The sequence below is a fragment of the Colletotrichum fioriniae genome (genome assembly GCF_027942845.1).
Source record: "Colletotrichum fioriniae strain IMI 355084 chromosome Unknown scaffold_8, whole genome shotgun sequence".
NCBI lineage: Eukaryota > Fungi > Ascomycota > Sordariomycetes > Glomerellales > Glomerellaceae > Colletotrichum > Colletotrichum fioriniae.
Window position 1 is genome coordinate 1,621,603 of NW_027076844.1, and position 17,920 is coordinate 1,639,522.

Sequence of the window (17,920 nt, forward strand, 5' to 3'; positions counted from 1 at the left end):
TGAGGGGAGGTGGTCACCTCGGAATGATGTTCTTACATCGGGCCCGACCTTCCGAGATAGAAATCATGAGGACATCACCTGATGTACCGTGTCGTCTCTGTCGAGCAAATATGAGATGCCACCAGTATTGCAGCCGTGATGAGCGTCGAGTCGAGAGGGCCTCGCACGAATGGATGAGTACACCTCTCCTATTGATGCGTGGCTGGATGCTCTATAACGACACGAATCAACATACTTAACGTCCGGCCTCTCAAGTACTTGCTCTTCATAGCATGAAGTGATGATACCCAGCGCTGTTTTTCTCAAGTAGATAGGTAAGTCTCTTTCGAGATGCTGTCGTGTGACCGGCATGACGAACACCAAATCGGAAAGCCCTCGCATAGAAGGGGCGCCGAACGAGTTCTCAAGGTACCGGACAGCGTCAAGTTCAAGAACATCGTATGGTGAAAAGCAAGAATCTTGAGCCGAACTCTACCTTATGCGAAGCACATCAAAGAACCCATCTGCATATCTGATTAAACCTCGTGCTCTGGTCAAACTTTTTTTGAGGCTCGATGAGAAAACTGCTACTTAAGTAGTTGCCTGCCCGTTCGTATCTTGGCTACTTACTCTTCATCACCCTCAGAGATGAAATCTCATCACCGTTTCCCTAGAGAAGGTGAGCTGGGTCTCATGGTCGTCTCATCTGGTAATCGAGGATCCAAGAGCGCCTATGAAGATAACCTCGTAGGAAGACGGGGTATAGATGATCCAATATCGCTTTCTCGCCGCAAGTTCGTCAACATGCTCTCCATAGCGCAGAATACATGTAGACAAACTTCACCAAGCGGATCAAGGCTTCAGATATCTCCGTCCAGATAGCCTCAACCTCATAATCCATCGAATTCAAATGAGTCATGCTTTCTATACGCAGAGGGGGGAGTATCTTCTTCTTCTTCACCCAAAATCCAAAGCTCAAATCCAAAAAGTCAAACGCAAACACCCCATTTCAATCAAAGACATCCGTAGCATACCTCTCATTCCGAATCCCCTCAAACCACTTCTTCGCCCCCTCATAATCCAAATCCCTCAACTCAGCAAGCCCCTCCCCCTTACCCTCCTTCGCGGACTCCAGAATCACCCTCACACAAGCCTCCTCAACCGCCTTCCCCACGCTCCTCGACCCGCACACAAACAACTTGGCCCCGCGAGCCCACAGTTCCGACACGTCCTTCTTATCGCGGTACATCCTGTCCTGCACATACCGACACCCTCCATTCTCCCCTTCCCCTTCCCCTTCCCCTTGAGCAGCAGCGCGAGAATACGCCCTCCTAACAGAAACAGCACCCATCTTCTCCCAGGCATCAAACTCCCGGCGATACAAATCATCCGCGCCCGGTCTCCGGCATCCGTAGAATAGCAAGGCAGGCGCAAGCGTACGTCCCGCAGCCAACATCGCCGCGCGCTCTTGTACGAAACCACGGAAGGGCGCGATGCCGGATCCAGCGGCGACGAGGATTAGCGGGGTATTTTCCGGGTCGCGGGGCAGGTGGAATGCGGCGTGTGAGGGCCGGACGGCGACGTGCAGCTTGTCGCCCTTCTTGAGGGCGGCGAGGTAACTTGTTGCTACGCCGACGTGGCGGCCTTGGCCCGAGAAAGAGGGCGAGTCGAGGATGGAGTAGGTTAGAGTTGCTTGAGAGGGGTTGCGGAGGGGAGAGGATGAGATTGAGCTAAAGGGAACATAAAGTTAGCTGACAAGTGTTTCGGAAGACAGAAGTAGAGAGGAACTTACTATTGCCGAACGCGCATGGGAGAGAGCATGGCGAGAAAGGCACCAATGGGAAGCGCGATGGACGGGAATCTCTCCAGGAGATCCAGGACAGTGACCCGCTTCTGGGTGATTTCTTCCTGATAATCGTCGCCGGCGAGCTGCTCTAGCTTCTTGATGGTGTCATCATCTTGGGTCGCTTCCATCAGGGACAGAATATTCCGCTTCGTCGCCGGTTGCGCAAGCTCCACGTACGCGCTGAGAAGATCCAGGGCAGAGATCGTTTGGTTGACTGGCAGGGCAGTCCTCTTATCGCCAGAGATGGTCAGGCACGCATCCCACGCCAGCTGGAACCTCCTAAACACTCTCTCGACATTGCTGCGTGGGTTTAGGGGCAACACCGCGAGATAGTCTCCTGATCTGTACGTCATGTTTGACGGGAGCTGGATATCCATGTGTCTCTTCTCTGGTTCACCAGGCGAAGTCAGCATCTTTTCCTCCAAGATGACGGCCTCCTGGACGTCAGATCGCAACGCAGACGTGCGCGGATTGGAGATCTGCACAGCGAGACCGGATTGTAAGCCACTGCCGTCTTGTGCCTCGTCCACTTCGTACTTCTCAGCAAGAGCCGGCCACAGGATCTCGTCTTCCCAGACTTCAAAGTCGGAAAACATGTCTCGTTCGGCAGCGTCTGTAAGACCCATGGGAACGAGTCTGCTGCCTCCATGCTCCTCCATGGTGGTATCAACCAAATTTGGGATGCGGTGGAAGGTTTGTACCCAGTCATGGTGACCACAGCCAAAGACGGCATACGGGACATCTTGCAGCTCCTGGCCCTTCAGACTCTCGAGCCAGGCGACAAAATGGGCTGCGTTATCTGGTGGCTGGCCCTCGTATGAAGCAGTGATGATGACCACGGGCCGGTTTTTAACGAGGTTTTCTCGGGCGGTATCAAGAGGCTCGACGACCGTGGCGTCGAATCCGTGGGAACTCGCGTCGGTGGCAAGACGTTGGGCGAGGGCCTCGCAGGTACCACTATTGGAGCCGTAGTAGATGCTAATGGGTTTTCCGCTACGCCCATTGGTCTTGTTCCCGTTGGTTTGTACACCGTTCGCCTGAGCTGACGGCGAAGGCCGATGAGCCAGCTTGGTCTTATTCGGTCCCCTGCCCGCGAGCTTGTGCTCCAGCTCTGTGGGACTCATGCCGTGTCGCAGCATTGCGCGCATATAGAAGTCTTTGGGTTTGATCGTGAGAGACTCGGAAATCTTGAGCTGATAGTTCGGGTCGTCCATGGTAAAGTTGAAGTTTTGCAGTAGCATGGCTGTGGCGAGCAGAGCCTCTTGCCAGGCGAATGGCCGGCCGATACAAGCGCGCATACCGTTGCCAAAGGGTTTCCACGAATTCGGGAATTCCTTCTGGGTTCGCTCAAAGTTTTCGTCTAGCATTCTCTCGGGCTTGAATTCGCCGGCATCGTCGCCGTAGACGATGGGGTCAAGTTGGGATTTTCCGAGCAGGCAGGCAATGGATTCGCCCTTCTTCACTGGGTATTTGCCGCCGATGAGGGTGTCTTCTTTAGCTTCAACGGCGAAAGCTGGAATCGTGGCGCAAAGGCGAAGAGTCTCGCGGAGGACCTAGAACGTCTGAATATCAGTGCGATTGTTCTTCAACCCTCGTCTGTAGAGCTGACGAGACTTACGGCATTCAGATAAGGCAGCTTTGAAAGGTGGTCTATCGTGATGGGAGCTTGCCCAATGACATCGTCAACTTCCTGCTGGGCCTTTCGGTAGGCCGCTGGCTGGCGCAGAAGCTCGAAGAATGCAAAAGACAGCATACCGGAGGTTGTCTCATGGCCGGCAATAAGGAACGTAATCAGGTTATCAATGATGCTGGCATCGGTCATCTTCTGGCCCGTCTTGGGGTCCACGCCGTTCAGCATTGCAGACAACAGGTCCTTCCTGTCCGATGGGTGTGCCTTGCGTGATTCAAGAACTTCTCTGGCAGTTTTGCGCAACAGCTCAATGTCAGCAAAGAACTTTTGCTCCGTGCTCCGGAAAAAGTAGTTGGCAAAGGCTGGTCTCTTGTCCCTATTGCCGCATTCTGTGAGAGCGTCGCCCATGGCATTGATGAAAGGGTGGAGTTCCTCGCGGTAGTACGAGTTGAAGCGGAAGTCCATTGAGCAGAGGGCAATGGTGTCGAGGGTCAGCCGAGTGAAGTCGTCGGTGACGCGAATCGGGGTCTGGCTTCCGTGGCGAGCCCATTTCATGGCCATTTGTGAGGCGACGTCAGCCATCTCGTCAAACATGCCGCGGATGGTGACGGGGCCGAAGGCCGGGATAAGGATTCTGTGTGCGATGCCCCAATTGGGTTCCTCTGGTTTGGCCTGGAAATTTGTTAGCTAGAATATTCCTGTAGGTGCAAAGGGGCTTCTTACGGTGAAGAGGCCATCGTTGGCGATGTGTCTGACCTCCTGTGAGAATGATTAGCCATGCTTGACGTCTGAGAGACTCTTGAGCTATCTTACGCGAAGGACATTGTTCAAGGACTTTTGGAAGCGAGTCTCATCGCACACTTCGTTGACGAGGGCGTTTGTGGAAACGAAGACCACAGTCATCCCTGGCATGCGTAGCCGGTAGACCTCGCCTGGGAGAATGGTTTCAGCAAATTTAACTCGGGGTAATGTAGACACGATTTAAAAGTCGATGGGCTTACCATATGTATCAGCCAGACGATGTAGGTCGTTCAATGGGTTCTCGGGATTGAACTCGGCAATGTGTCCCAAGAAGGGAAGACCTCGTGGTTCGGGGATTGGGACCTCCTCTTTGGCCGCCATGTTGACAGTGGTTGACATCGTATGATGATGACTCTGGGTAGGTGGGACGAGAACGAGGGGATAGCGTTCAATTTGTACTTTGACAGGATGTCCAAGACTCAAGTCAAGTCTAGTACGATTCCGTGTCAAAGGTAGAATAATGTCCCGGGGTTGTCGCAGGGTGGAGAGGTAGACAGGTGAGTGGAACTGTGGAACAGCTCGGTGAATTCCCACCTTCTCTAATGATCCCTAGTGATGATCTCAGAAGCTAATGGCCGACGGCCTTTCGACTTTTAGTAGTATCGCGGCGCCTTCTTTTCAACCCAGGACGCTGGGCATGTGGGAACGCTAGCAGCAAGGGGGAGCAGGGGGTACGAGAGAATGAAGTGGACAAAAAGATGATCAAAAGCTGGCTTTCAAGAGGAGGATTACGATGGGAGGCGGTTGGGCGGGTCGACATGTATGTTGGTCCGGATACAGTGCCAGGGGTGTTGGACAGAAGTGCGCGATATACTCGTAACTTTAGAGGACGAGTCCAACCAAAGTATTCGTACTTAGAGCCACTCAATCTTTGGCCAGCTATCGATGCTATTCGGTGTATTTTGCCCCAGTTTTGGAGTACATTAGTTGGTACGGATAGCGGCACGAAACGAAGGATCTTTGCCTGCAGCGCTTGGTTGAAAATGCCCATCCTACATGAAACTGTTGGCTGGGACGCACTTCTACGGCCCAGAGCGCATAGCTACCTACCCTTATAGGCAGCGACTGTAGCAAGGACTTAACAGAGACAAAAACGCTGAGACGACAGGCCTAGCTTCTTTGTGAGGCGCTCAGTGTCTCCCAGCTACACTAGGGCTGATGGCGCCTGGGAAGTGGTTGACATATGAGTACACCCTGTGGCTAAGTTGTGAGACAACATATTTGGCCGCCGCAATAATGTCTCTCGCTCGCATTGTGCTGCCTGCCTGTGGTATCATTCAACTCTTGCGGGGGTGCTTGTTATTACTCTCGGGCGCCTTTCCAAGCCGCGACGCACTTTTGAACTATCCCCCGAAGCCGATGCATATTGAGTGAGGAGACTTGTCGTTTAATCGACAATGCCTCGACCTGGGAGCCAAAGTGTTTGAGTCGTGAACCAGAGGCCCGGGAGTTGCAACCGGAGCGGGCGAATAGAGTTCGGCGGGTTTGCAACGCCGACCCTCCGGTCGATAGACTCTCATGATGCAGCGATTGGCGGCGGACAGGCCCGCGCTGAAGTGGATTACTCCGCTAATGACTCTGGTCTTTCGGCCCTGAAACTCTGTTCTTGCAGGTATCGGTAGTCTCAGTGCTGCGGTACTGCTCCCGCTGTGGAGATAATTCGATGCATCATCACTACCATCGGTGAACGCAATAATGTCGCTCGTTGCGCGAATATTGCCGGGTTACACAGCGCCAAACCGCCAAGCAGTGTATCTTCAATAGTGTGGGAGGTTGACAAGCCAGCGAGCGGTTTGTGCTGTTTCTTCGCGCTGCGCCGCCGCCGGCGAGAACAAGGTGCGAATTTCCCGAGGCGAAAACCCCGAAACCGCGGAGATGTGGCTTGCCCTGCTCTCCTCTCTCGGTCGCAATTTGTTCGTGTTCATCGAGCGGAATACTCCGTGATCAGTGCAAAATGGTATCCTAAAGTACTCGAATGTCTCCGCCTGATAATTGAAATCGATGTGTTGTCTCCACCACTGTCCACGGCTGTGTTGAAATTAGGCCCGGGACCGGGACTTGGGAGAGGAGTCGGATAGACTTGAGCTCCGGAGCGGCTTAGGACGGGCCGTGCTTCGATCTTCGATTCCGGGGTTGAGCAGGCAGCGGCGCCTGGTGGATTTACACGTAAGCTTTGATACTAACATCTCAGATGGTAATTGAGTATCTGGAGCAAGAGAACGAAACGTCACGCACCATGAATCGATGCATTCTCCCAGTTTAAGTCAGGCAGTATGATTTTCATAGCTTGTATGGATATGTGTAAGTCGTTGGTTGATAGAATGCCAATCAAGAGGCTGAATGTAGCAAACTTAGTATATCGAAAGGATGAAGTGATCATGGGATGATGGGATGACTGGAAAGATTTGAGTCGACATCACCAAAGCCATCAGGGTACGGATATTCTGCACCTTGCTCCCGAATTCTCGACACTCGAGGCAGGTACGGCGGACGACGAGCATCGGCGGCAATGGCAGGAACTGGTGCCCCACCGCGGGGTAATCCGTGGCGGGGTTAGGAAGGTGGTGCGGTGTACTCCTGCCACTCGGTCACATCAACCCGGGCGCCGATCCCGCCAGGTTTTTTCCATCGTCAACTCCCATCCCGTCCAGCCGGCTGCGTAAACTCCCTCACCTTACGATAAGGTACAATCCAATCTCTAAGACTCCGCCCACATTCTACAAGTCTTCAATCTCCCGGTCACAATACAATTCGACACCATGGCAGACGTCAAGGCAAAGGCCGAGGCCCTCATCCCAAAATTCAAGCTTGATCGCGTCCTCAACCAAGGTACAGTCTAGCTACACCACCACCAACCCACGGAATCAGCCCTGACGATACCCTCACCAGACCAAGCAGGCCGCCGCACCTCCCTCCTAGGAACTATCGACTCCAACCCAGCCCTCCTGATCCTCGAACGCGCCCCCTTCCCAACCGACCCCTCCTACCTAGCCGCAACCCCAACAACCCTCTCCTCCATTACGAACCTAGGCGCAAACGATATCTACCACTGGTACCTCGCCAACAGCGGCACCTCCCCTTCCTCTTCCGACACCTCCCTCGCCGACCTCAAGATAAACCTTATCTACCCCTGCACCGCCACCCACATCAAGAAATACAGCAAACAAGGCGTCCGCTTCGTCACAGAGACACCAGAGCTCTACGCCTCCCACATCCGCCCTTACATGCAACGCAAGCGCGGCGACGGCCGGCTAGACTGGGTCTTCAACATCATCGAGGGCCGCACCGAAGTCGAAGACGTAATCTACCGCACCGAGCTCGGCACCCAGGGCGACGAGGGGTTCTTGCTCATCCCGGACCTCAACTGGGACCGCAAGACGATCGAGGGCCTGCACCTGTTGGCTCTCGTCGAGCGCCGCGATATCTGGTCCCTGCGCGACCTCCGCAAGAGGCACATCCCCTGGCTGCAGCACATGAAGGCCAAGCTACTGGCTGCGACGGTGAAGCAGTACCCCGATATCGAAATCGACCAGCTCAAGCTCTACGTCCACTACCAGCCGACGTACTACCACTTCCACATTCACATTGTGCACGTGCAGCTGGAGGCAGGCGCGACGCAGGCGGTCGGCAAGGCGGTCGGTCTCGACAGCATTGTGGAGACGCTCGTGATCATGAAGGGAGACGAGGAGGCGGGTATGGAAGGTATTGCACTAAGTTACACACTGGGCGAAGCCAGCGAGCTATGGACAGAGGTGTACGGGCCCCTCAAGAACTCTAAGCAGAACGGTACAGCTTCTCAATAGCGATGACAAGATCGTTGGGGCTGGCACCGTGCGGGCAGTCCTTCCACTCGCCGCCGTCCCGGATGCAGTAAATCTCCTCGTTGAGTCTGACGGTGCAGCTCTTGGTGACGCCGGCCTAGACAGTGGATTAGATATAGACCAGATCGGAGGGAAATGTGGGTTAGACTGACATCCTTACTCCGGCGGACGCTGTCGCGCAGCATACCAACGCCGAAGCCTCCGTCATCCTGGGTAGCGCAGTCATCGAGGGCCTTGATGTCAATGGCATGTTCCAGAGCGCAGTCCTCGACCAGAGTGCGGTCGGGGATCGCGCTATATTCGCGGGTGAGACACATGGTGAAGCCGAGGTTGATCTTGGGATCGGGATAGAGGTGGATGGCACAAAGCTCAATAATGTTACCCATGCCTGTCAACGGTGTTAGCATTCGCATGCAGCATCGAGTGCAATGTATGTTGGAGGAAACGTACACTCGGCAGGGCCGTGCTTGCAGTCTACGCCGTCATTTTCGGTCGGTCTGGATAGTGGTATCGTCAGTCATAGTCTGGTCGAGCACCGGAGAGCTCCGAATAAGATTGGTTACTTACGTGCCGATATATGACAGGGTAAAGTTGACCTTGTCCAGTGACTTGACCATGGTAGGCAGAACCAGATCTCTCAAGCAGTCCTGAACATGGATAGTATCAGCATCCTCTTCTCAATCATAACTATCCTATACCGACATGGATTGTTGCGTACCCTCGCATCCGGACACTTGCTCATAATGTGTGCCTCCAAAGGCACCAGGCTCTTGGCAACCTCGACCGGCGGCTCCTGGGGCACGATGCGAGAAGTGCTGCTGTTGCTGCTGCTGCTGTTCAAAGGGTGACGCAGGTAATTCCACAGAGAGTAGGCAAACAAGACAGCCATAGCAAGGGCGGGCAAGATGCCCTTTCTCCGGGTCATCCGTGCAGACATGGCCGGGTAGGGAGGAGGTGTCGATGTGCGGTATCCGTAGTAGTCTCGCTTTCGTCCATGACAACGGGGTATCTGGGCTCGGGGTGTCGGTGCGAAGAAAGAGTTTTGAATGCGGGAGCAGACGTAGTCGTAGTCGTCGGATCGATAGTCGTAGATTGGGGTCGAGCTTCTGCTTGGCGCTGTTGACGATAGACGGAGCGGTGTTCTGAACAGCCTCGATGCGCCCCCATTTGGAGAGGAGGAGCTGCAGGGCGATTGTGAGGTTCCCCCCGAAGCAAAGTTTAGTAATGACGGGATCACGTCGCGAGGGGTGGTGGTGGTGGTGGTGGTGGTGCACTGGCACTGGTATGTGTGTGTGTGTCTGTGTCTGTGAGATTGCGACAGAGACGCAGGATGCGCGCAATGCACAATGCACTCTTGAGCCAATGGGAGTCTGGTATCCGTAGGTACAGAGGGAACCTGAGCAACGTCGACAGAGCGGACGTTGGAGGAACGTCGACGCTAGCTGAATGAGGTAAGGCATTCTGGGATTATCGAAGTACATGAGTTGGCAGCAGGTTTCGGGGATGAACTCAAGTACCCTTTTAATTCCACCTTGGAAGCTCCGCGTCCGGCGGCACGCCATAAGCATCAACGGGCAACAGCGGGGGGGGCTTCCTGTTCCTGGCGAACCTCCCGTCCCGTCAGCTCCTCACTGCCTTATCTTATCAGCTGTTGCATTCATCGGGCAGGTGCGGGAGGGTCCATTGGTGCTGATGTAACAGTGCGAGGTACTTCTTGTCCCCGACTGTACAGCCATCTGACCTCGTCAGACCTTATTTGTGTCGACTGGACAGGAAAACTTCTTGTGTCAGGTAATATGGATAGGGGCTAAAGTGAGAGTTTTTGAATTCATAAAATATACCTATCGAGCAAGTATGATTACCTTAGAGTATGAAATACCAGTGCTGCAGCTTCAAGTTAAGTGTATCTGGAGGAACCTGGAAGCGACTTGGTGACCCGCTCTTGCTTTCCACACTGAGGAGAGGAGCTCCCCTTCCTGTTCTGGGCTGAGCTACGAACAGCAAGGACATCAGGTGTGGACGATGGAGCAGGCGCATCTCAGCTGAGTGTAACGTGCCCTGCTCCATACTCGATGCTCCATATTGTCATTCTTCCAAGTCCCATCTCCTTTTCCACACATTGCGCAACTTCAAACGTCAGATTCAACTCTTAGATTTCTTTATTCCCGACAACCAGGCCAATTTCGAGTCTTTACCCGTAGAGCTTTGTTTCAACCATCTGAGCGAGCATACCCAATCTGTAAACGAACACCCGTCCAACAAAACAACCGGCCTTGGATCCGGCGAAGCAACGCAAGGGTAGCAGAGTGACATACACAGTAGACAAACCTACAGATCATTATACAGACGCAGAAACGTAGGAAACAGCCTCATCGCCTTGTCGCCTCACGCCTCACGCCTCACACATCAACACCCCCGCGCCTGAGCACAAACGAACATGGATCCCGGTTCTGCCCTGCAGCACTTCCTGCAGCCCCTCCAGGTCGACGCCCACAAGATTCATACACTGTCCGGCCTTTTCTTGTCCAATTTCAAAGACCTCGCTCTTCACGCCCAAGATCAGTTCCTCTCCACGCCCATCTCAGAGTCCATCTTACGAAATGTCAGCCAGGAAGGTCGTGGAAGGTATGATGGTTCCCTCCTTTTACCTCCTTGATTGTTTCTCGACTCGACATAGCTTCCTGAGATGTCAACTCATCTCTTATAAAGTACCCGTTCGAGTCATCCGATAGCAAGGGCAGTGGAAAGTGGCGATGGAATCGGGGTGTCGCTTGCCATGTTTGATACTAAAGCTAACGACGCATTATAGGCACCTGGCCATTGACATGTATGTCGCCTGAGCCCCTCCCCCACCAGTCTCTTCCAACCCTCTCCTTCCATGCGCATCTCGCCATGCTGTAGGTCCTTTCTGAACAATTGATCAGATCACTAACCTCATCGTCAGCGGCGGAACGAATCTGAGGGTAGGCCTGGTCGAGCTCGGGCGCAAATACGCCACAAACGCCAACAAGACAACCTCATCCTCGCCCAAGCCCAATGGAACCTCATCCTCATCAACCCTCAAACTCAAAGAGGAAGCATGGCCCATTGACGATCGCGTCAAAGCAGATGCCAAAGGAGATCCCCAGCTTCTTTTCGACTGGATTGGCGCCCGCATCGCATCCGTCGTCCGCAATGCTCGCAAAGAGTCCCTGCTGCCAGACGATGATGAGTCCATTCCAATGGGCATTACTTTCAGCTTCCCCATGATCCAGCGTTCTATCGCCGACGCACACATCATGACAATGGGCAAAGGTTTCAGTATCAAAGGCTACGCAATGCTAGGTCCTTTGCTCATCAGCGGCTACGACAAAGCTCGGAATGCCCAATCCAACGGAATCCACAGCAGCCCTCTGCCCCCCATTCATGCCGCCGCCATATCAAACGACTCCGTTTCAACACTAATTACCTTCATCTATCTCTTTGACGAGTTCAAGTCTAAGCCTAACTCAAAGTCAAAGTCCGAATCCGAGTCACCGTCCCTCATTATCAAAAAGGCAAGCATGGGCCTCATCGTCGGCACAGGTTGTAACGCCACCATTTCACTCCCTCTCACCGCCCTCGGCCCTGGAAAATGGCCCGAAGCTGTGAGTACCCTCCCCGGCGAACCTGCCGGCCACATCCGCATCGCTGTGAACACGGAATGGAGCATCCGCGGTACGGCTCCACCCCTACGCGAACTAGGCTTCATCACAGCATGGGACACAGCCCTTGACGAAGCCCTCGTCGGACCAGGCGAAATTGCTGGCTTCCAGCCCCTGGAGTACATGACGGCCGGCCGCTATCTCGGCGAGCTGGGCCGTCTCGTTCTGGTCGACTACCTGCGTACCGTTCTTGGCTTCGACGAATCCTCATTGCCAGAAGGCTTACTCACGAGGTACGCGCTGACGACGACATTCCTGAGTCACTTTAAACCTGCCGACGACAATCCTTCCGACCCATCCCCTCTGCAGTCCAAGCTGGAAAAGCAGTTCCCAGTAGGAGAAGTAGAAGCAGGAACGGGTCCATCACCCCCCTTCCAATGGACACCAACAATCGCAGCAGCCCTCTACCACATCGCGAAAGCAATCGAGATCCGTGCGGCAGGTATCGTCGCAGCCGCCACCTTCGCCCTCTTGAAATTCGCAGAAGACATACCACCTCCGGTCCCAAAGGGCCACCACCATCACCATCTACACGAAAACCACCAACACGAAAACCACCACCACCACCAGCAGAAGCAAGGCATCCCTCCTAGCATGGAGCTGGGTGTCGGCTACACGGGTGGCTGCATCTCCCATTTCCAAGATTACCTCGCCGACACGCAAGACTTTTTAGACAAGATCGTGAAGCTAGAATACTGCGCGGGTGGGTTAGAATCACAGTCGCCTTTACCGGTGAGGATTGTTCTGAGTCCCTGCCATGACGGCGGGATCAAAGGCGCCGGAATCCTCGTGGCCGCCACGAGGAAAACTTTGAGGCAAGAAACATAGTATGTTGAGAAGGAAAATGTCATCAAGACTTGGCTCCAGTCATGTGAATGAGAGGTCTCCGTCCGCCTCAATTACCTACTATACCATGGGGTAGAATCATCTCGAGAAGGGACGGGAGAATGGGGAGATTGGGGGGGAGATTGGGAGTCCTTATCACGTATAAACGACGAAGCAGCATTAAACTTGCATAGAGAGCACATGCGCGATAGGCAGAGACAATGATGATGCAAGACATCTTTCAATTGACTCAGCAGGTCAACTAGACACCTTGCTTCTGAGCAAGCCAGCCTCTGCTGCTGCTGCTGCTGTACTCGAGACGAGTGACTCGCGCCCCGCGCCCACTTCTTCGAACTATTAAAGACAGTAAAAAAATGCAGATCCCTCGCCTTGTACTTCACAGTAAGCCCAATTCTCGCCTTCTCTCTGTCTCTCTTTCTTTCCAAAACACACCTTCCTCAGTGCAAATATATACGACGCAAGCGACCTCCTATGCAATTCGAGCGATGGTGAAGAAGCAGACGCTATGCTATGCATGTTGTTTTTTTGATATCATCGGCGGCAAAGCTTTTGACCCTCTCCTGTCCACATGCCTACCCACCCACCAACCACCCCCGGCCCCCCGGTTTTGATTTTCTTCGGTCCCGATCCATGCTCCTCTCTCTCATCCCCAGGTGAGGCCGTTTCATTCATTAAAATAAGAAAATGAAAATAAGAAAAAAAAAATATGCCTTTGTAAATGGGTTGCAAAATTTAGTGGTGGCGTCTAGCCACGCATCGCCCTCGTAGATCGATAGTTCAACCGAGGCGGCAGAGTAATTTCCATGTCGTCAATACCCTCGTCGTTGTCGGCCTCGATAGGGGCATCATCTGCCTCGAGAGGCTTCGACATGTCCACCTCAATCGTCTTGGAGACTGGAGTCTTGGTATCGGCCTCGATCTTTGCATCCACCTCAAGCTTCCTGGGTGTGATGGGTGGGTTGCTGTCCTTGGCGGCCGTGAGCTCCCGCCGCATGCTCGTTGGTCGAAGAGTCCGCACCTTGTTCGCCTCGCTGGCCGCCTTCAGCAGCTCGGGCTCTTCTTTCTGGACTCGCTCCATCTCCTTCAGGGCCAGCTCCTTTGTCTCCGCCAACCGACGTTGAATGTTGCCAACCTCTTCAGAACACTCTCCGTCACGCAGGAACTGGTGTGCCGCGTGCTCGCACTGATTTTGCACGTATTCAAGGCACTTGTCCAGGTCGTCATAGGCATCCGGGCCCCCATCGCCCATCATGGCGCCACCACCGCCGGCCTGTCCGGCTCTCGTATATGAAGGACCCCTCCGACCGCCGGGTCCCATCCGTCTTGTGCTCATGTACCGCAAGGATGGCAGCGCGTCGGATGCATTGGCATTGGTATCTGGCTGGAGGTCGCCAGCCTTATCGCCATCGTCCTCTTCGGGTAGTTCTTGTTCCGCCAAGCGACGAATCTGTGCCACCTTTGCTGCCATCTTCGCCTTCCGCATCAGGTTGCGGCTTGCCGACACAAATTTCACCAGCTCCTCAAAGAAGAGTTGTACATAGCTGTCGTAGTAGACCATGACCAGCTTTCGTGATCGGTACTTGATAGGCGCGCCTTCCTCGACTGAAAGGACGGAATTCGGTCGGGGTCTCTTCTCTACGACAGCACGGGCTCGAGCTTGTGCCAGGGCCATTGCTTGCTCGGTCTGTTTCTTGAGGGCAGATGGCGTGCCACTGCTTGGGCTAGAGGGTTGATCGTTGGTTTTCGGTTCGTCTTGGGGAGGCGTCTTGGCGCCAGTGGCTCGTTGGGCATCGGCCTTTTCAGCTTTCAACTCGTCGTCGGTTGGGGGGATGGCATTGGCGGGTTCGTCCTTTGGCTTGAGTGATTCGGTAGAGCCGCGGTTCTTGATTGATCGCGACGAGCTGTCCGCACCAAGGGCAGCAAGCTCAACTTGGCGTTGGTCAATTTGGTCCCCGAGTTCGTCCAGACGATTGAGCCAATCGGGGACATTGTTGGCGATGTTCTTGAGGGCATCCATGACCAAGTCTTGGTCTTCGTTCTTTCGTAAGCTAGCCGTGGTTGCTACAGCGAATATTAGGCGTTGAGTGTTTGGGGACCCTCAACGTCTAGTTGTAGAAAGTGCGGCAGATTTGAATCAGGATGCTGTTCAGCAATGGAACGTAGCAGCGAATGCAGCAGGTTTTGAGGGGATTGTTTGGTGGATTCTGGGGCGATGATCGGCGTTGCAGAGTCGTCGACAGGGAAAGGTGGGAAGAGAGGAAGAGATCGACACGCTTATGGGTGAAGCATGGTCCGCCAGCAAGCGTTGGCGTATCTGCAGCTCTCTCTCGCGCGCGATTGGGTTGGTGCGACGGTCTCCTCCAAGCCGGTAGATGCTCGATAGTCGATGGTTCCTACGGCAGACGGTGCCAGAGCGAAGAGTACAAAAGAAGCCTTGCGCTTGGACTTGGGCGGCAATCAGAATCGAGGCTAGCGGCGGTCTCGTGCCGGCAAAGACGTAGCAGAAGTGAGTCGGGCAGAAAGCGACAGACAGTAAAATAGGTGAAGATTGCTGTGCTAGAGGCGTCGGTAGAAAAGGAGCCGTAATTGGACGAGTGTGATCGGCAGCTAGAAGCAGAGGCGAGATCTGCACGGGAAGTGTTCAAGCCTCGGATTGATAGAAATGTGGACGAGGGTGGAAAAGGGTAGGTGAGATATAAAGTAAGGTATGTGGATGATGAAGGATGATGGATCGGTGGATGGATAGGCAGGCAAATAATAGGTAAGCGTGGGTAAGGAAGATAGTTTGGGGGGGGGAGGGCAGAGGCTAAGGTTCTACAAGCCTACGAGGATCAGAAGAGAGTTAGGTCGGTGTTGCTCATGTGTGAAATGCGGCCAAGTGGATGGATGTACCGTTTCTATGCCTTCGTATGCTTGGCGTCCAGGTTGGGGGTCAAGGACTCGAGGGCACTAACAGAAGCCGCTAGCGCTGGGAGGGAAAGGTGAAGAGGAGAATTTCGGCGGCGGCTTGTTTGTCGAGGTGAGGCGGCTTGATGCTACTCTGGAGTCTGAGGGGGGAGTCGGCAGGGGGGGTAGACTCGTAGTGTTTTCGATTTCAACGGCTGGATCGAGGGTCTCAAACAAAGACTACCGTGTATATGTGAGGTATGGCGCGGATGTTGTGCCGTATAGAGGTTTATGGCGAGGTCTGAAGACGATTCTGCAAGAAGACAGAGGCGCAGACGTGTATCTGCTTCGGAAGACGATGGAGAAGGGGGGGCAACCGACGGCTACCTTGCGATGCACAAAGAGTAGAGAGGACGAGACGAGATGGAAGAGGGAGCATCAATTATGAGGAAGAGAGGGGAACTCCGAGTTGTGCGATGTGAATGAAGGACGGTGGGGTGGCAGGGCGGGCAACGGGGGAACCCAGGGACTTTGTTCAACAGCTCAGGAGGAGATTGGAGAGGGGAGAGAAAGGGCGGTAGAGGAGGAGTAGCAATGTAAGGCAGCCGTCAAATAGAAAGGGACGATTATTCGTCTCTTCCTCCCACTCTCTCTGTCTACCTTATTGTGTGTACTGTACTTGTTATGTGTGCCAGTATGCGTGTGTTTATTATGTGTGTGTGTGTGTGTACGAAGTATGCGAGAGCGATGCAGAGAGGATGCAGAGCAAATGCAGCCAGTGCAAAAAAGCAGGAGAGAAGGAGGAGAAGAGATGGAACCTGAGTCTGAAGGTACGTACTGCCAGCATGGAGTCCGTCATTACCTAGAGAGCAGGGAGGTGGGGGGAGGGGGTGGAAGGTGTGTGGATGAGGAGAAGGGACGGACGAGGGACTACGCTGCATCGCATCGGGCTGGAGACTGGAGACGGGAGAGAGCGAGTGAGGGAGGTGGCCGGCCGGGCAGGGGCCAAGGGTACGCACACGGAAAAGCCACGCCCCCGGTGTGGTGTCAGCAAGGCAGCGGTACGTACCTACACCTTCTTTCCGCAAAAGACGGGGGCACCATACGGGGTTATTGTTGTCACTGTGAGGAAGAAGGAGCCATGGATGGAGGATGATGGATATGGAAGGGGACAACGGACGGGAAGGAAGAGGAGAAGGGAAGGAAGGGGTGGAAGGATGGATGGAAGGAAAGAAGCGCACACCTCAGGGAAAGAACCGGACGGTACGTACTCCGTGAGTCTGTACTGCGTACTGCGTACCAGCGTACCGCAGAACGACGAAACACCTCACCTCCACCTCAGCTCACCCACCACCACCACCTTCCTCAACATCTCAAAATCAAGATGGAAGGAACGGACACGGAGTATCCTGCAGTACGTATCTGCGAACGGCGTAAGGTACGTACGGAGTAAGGTAATGTATTCCATCTTCATCTCGTCTCATTGGATTCGTCAACGTCAACGTCAACGTCCACTCTCCTCTTTGCCTCGCTTTCGAATAATCGGACTACCTTACAATACGACCTACAAAGTTGAAGGCACTCACTCGGCTTCGGCTTCGAACACACAGGTGCCGGGGCTCGGATGTACCTTCCAAGTTCTCGACTCTGATAACTCGCACTCTGATGATCGTTTCGAAGACTGCACACACCCAATCAGTCACCCACACATGCAAGGGAGAATCGGAAATCTCCATCTTCGGTCACGACAAGAAAGCAGCACCCTAGACATCCATGTCCATTTTCTTCTCCATATCTGACAGCGGACACTGAACGGCGACTTGACACGGGGAATGGCGGCTCATCGTCTTTTGAAGCCCGCCTCGTCTCCATAGCACATGGCACTATGGAAACCGGCGACTCCATCCACCTGCAGGCCGCACGCCGCACGCGGCGCGAAGATCTTGAGCTTTGCTTTTCTGACGGGGCCTGGCGCCCCTCACTGGCCCTTACCCAATACACTAGTGTAGGCTTCAACCCTCCAAGTCGAACCCTTGAAGTCGAGAATGTCGATGCAAAGCAACATCTGCTTCACTGCCTCCTACCACCCGCCGCACCCTCACTGCGAAGACCAACCGGGCATCACTGGAAGCATATTGAGCTATCGTCCAATGACTGGACGTCAGTGCTTCAGGAACAGGACGCCCTGCGTGGACATCACCTTGATGTGGTGTTTTGCATCGTTTGCTATGTACGTTCCACATAGCTTCAACGCGGCGGAAGCGATGGGCACGCCCGCACGCCGCACGGTACGAATTCACGATCACAATAGCTGCAGATCCCAACCCCAGCAGCCAGTTCTTCTTTACGGCCTAAGGAGTAATATCTGCCTGGAACGTGGAGAAATATAGAGGTCGGTTATGAGGCGGTGGGCTCAACGGTCGACGTT

The 17,920-nt window shown here is 54.1% G+C and overlaps 5 protein-coding genes across 5 annotated transcripts; 2 read left to right on the forward strand and 3 right to left on the reverse strand.

Moving 5' to 3' along the window:
• Positions 1-988: 988 nt before the first annotated feature.
• N0V96_007229 (uncharacterized protein) lies at positions 989-4,577 on the reverse strand (the record flags this gene model as incomplete). The annotated part of the gene is made up of 6 exons (XM_065757961.1): positions 989-1,671; positions 1,815-3,378; positions 3,444-4,127; positions 4,179-4,214; positions 4,269-4,387; positions 4,457-4,577. 6 exons carry the CDS (start codon positions 4,575-4,577, stop codon positions 989-991), a joined length of 3,207 nt encoding a protein of 1,068 aa, XP_065613484.1.
• Positions 4,578-7,015: 2,438 nt separating this feature from the next.
• N0V96_007230 (uncharacterized protein) lies at positions 7,016-7,970 on the forward strand (the record flags this gene model as incomplete). The annotated part of the gene is made up of 3 exons (XM_065757962.1): positions 7,016-7,085; positions 7,146-7,891; positions 7,938-7,970. The coding sequence occupies 3 exons, from the start codon at positions 7,016-7,018 to the stop codon at positions 7,968-7,970; spliced, it is 849 nt and encodes a 282-aa protein (XP_065613485.1).
• Positions 7,971-8,030: 60 nt separating this feature from the next.
• On the reverse strand, positions 8,031-9,014 carry N0V96_007231 (uncharacterized protein; the record flags this gene model as incomplete). Its single annotated transcript, XM_053198202.2, has 5 exons — positions 8,031-8,174; positions 8,230-8,465; positions 8,528-8,574; positions 8,645-8,724; positions 8,796-9,014. The coding sequence occupies 5 exons, from the start codon at positions 9,012-9,014 to the stop codon at positions 8,031-8,033; spliced, it is 726 nt and encodes a 241-aa protein (XP_053044400.2).
• A 1,500-nt stretch (positions 9,015-10,514) lies between these two features.
• Positions 10,515-12,588, forward strand: N0V96_007232 (uncharacterized protein; the record flags this gene model as incomplete). Its single annotated transcript, XM_065757963.1, has 3 exons — positions 10,515-10,702; positions 10,887-10,904; positions 11,022-12,588. The coding sequence occupies 3 exons, from the start codon at positions 10,515-10,517 to the stop codon at positions 12,586-12,588; spliced, it is 1,773 nt and encodes a 590-aa protein (XP_065613486.1).
• Positions 12,589-13,351: 763 nt separating this feature from the next.
• On the reverse strand, positions 13,352-14,623 carry N0V96_007233 (uncharacterized protein; the record flags this gene model as incomplete). Its single annotated transcript, XM_053198204.1, has 1 exon — positions 13,352-14,623. The coding sequence occupies one exon, from the start codon at positions 14,621-14,623 to the stop codon at positions 13,352-13,354; it is 1,272 nt and encodes a 423-aa protein (XP_053044402.1).
• Between the last annotated feature and the right edge of the window lie 3,297 nt (positions 14,624-17,920).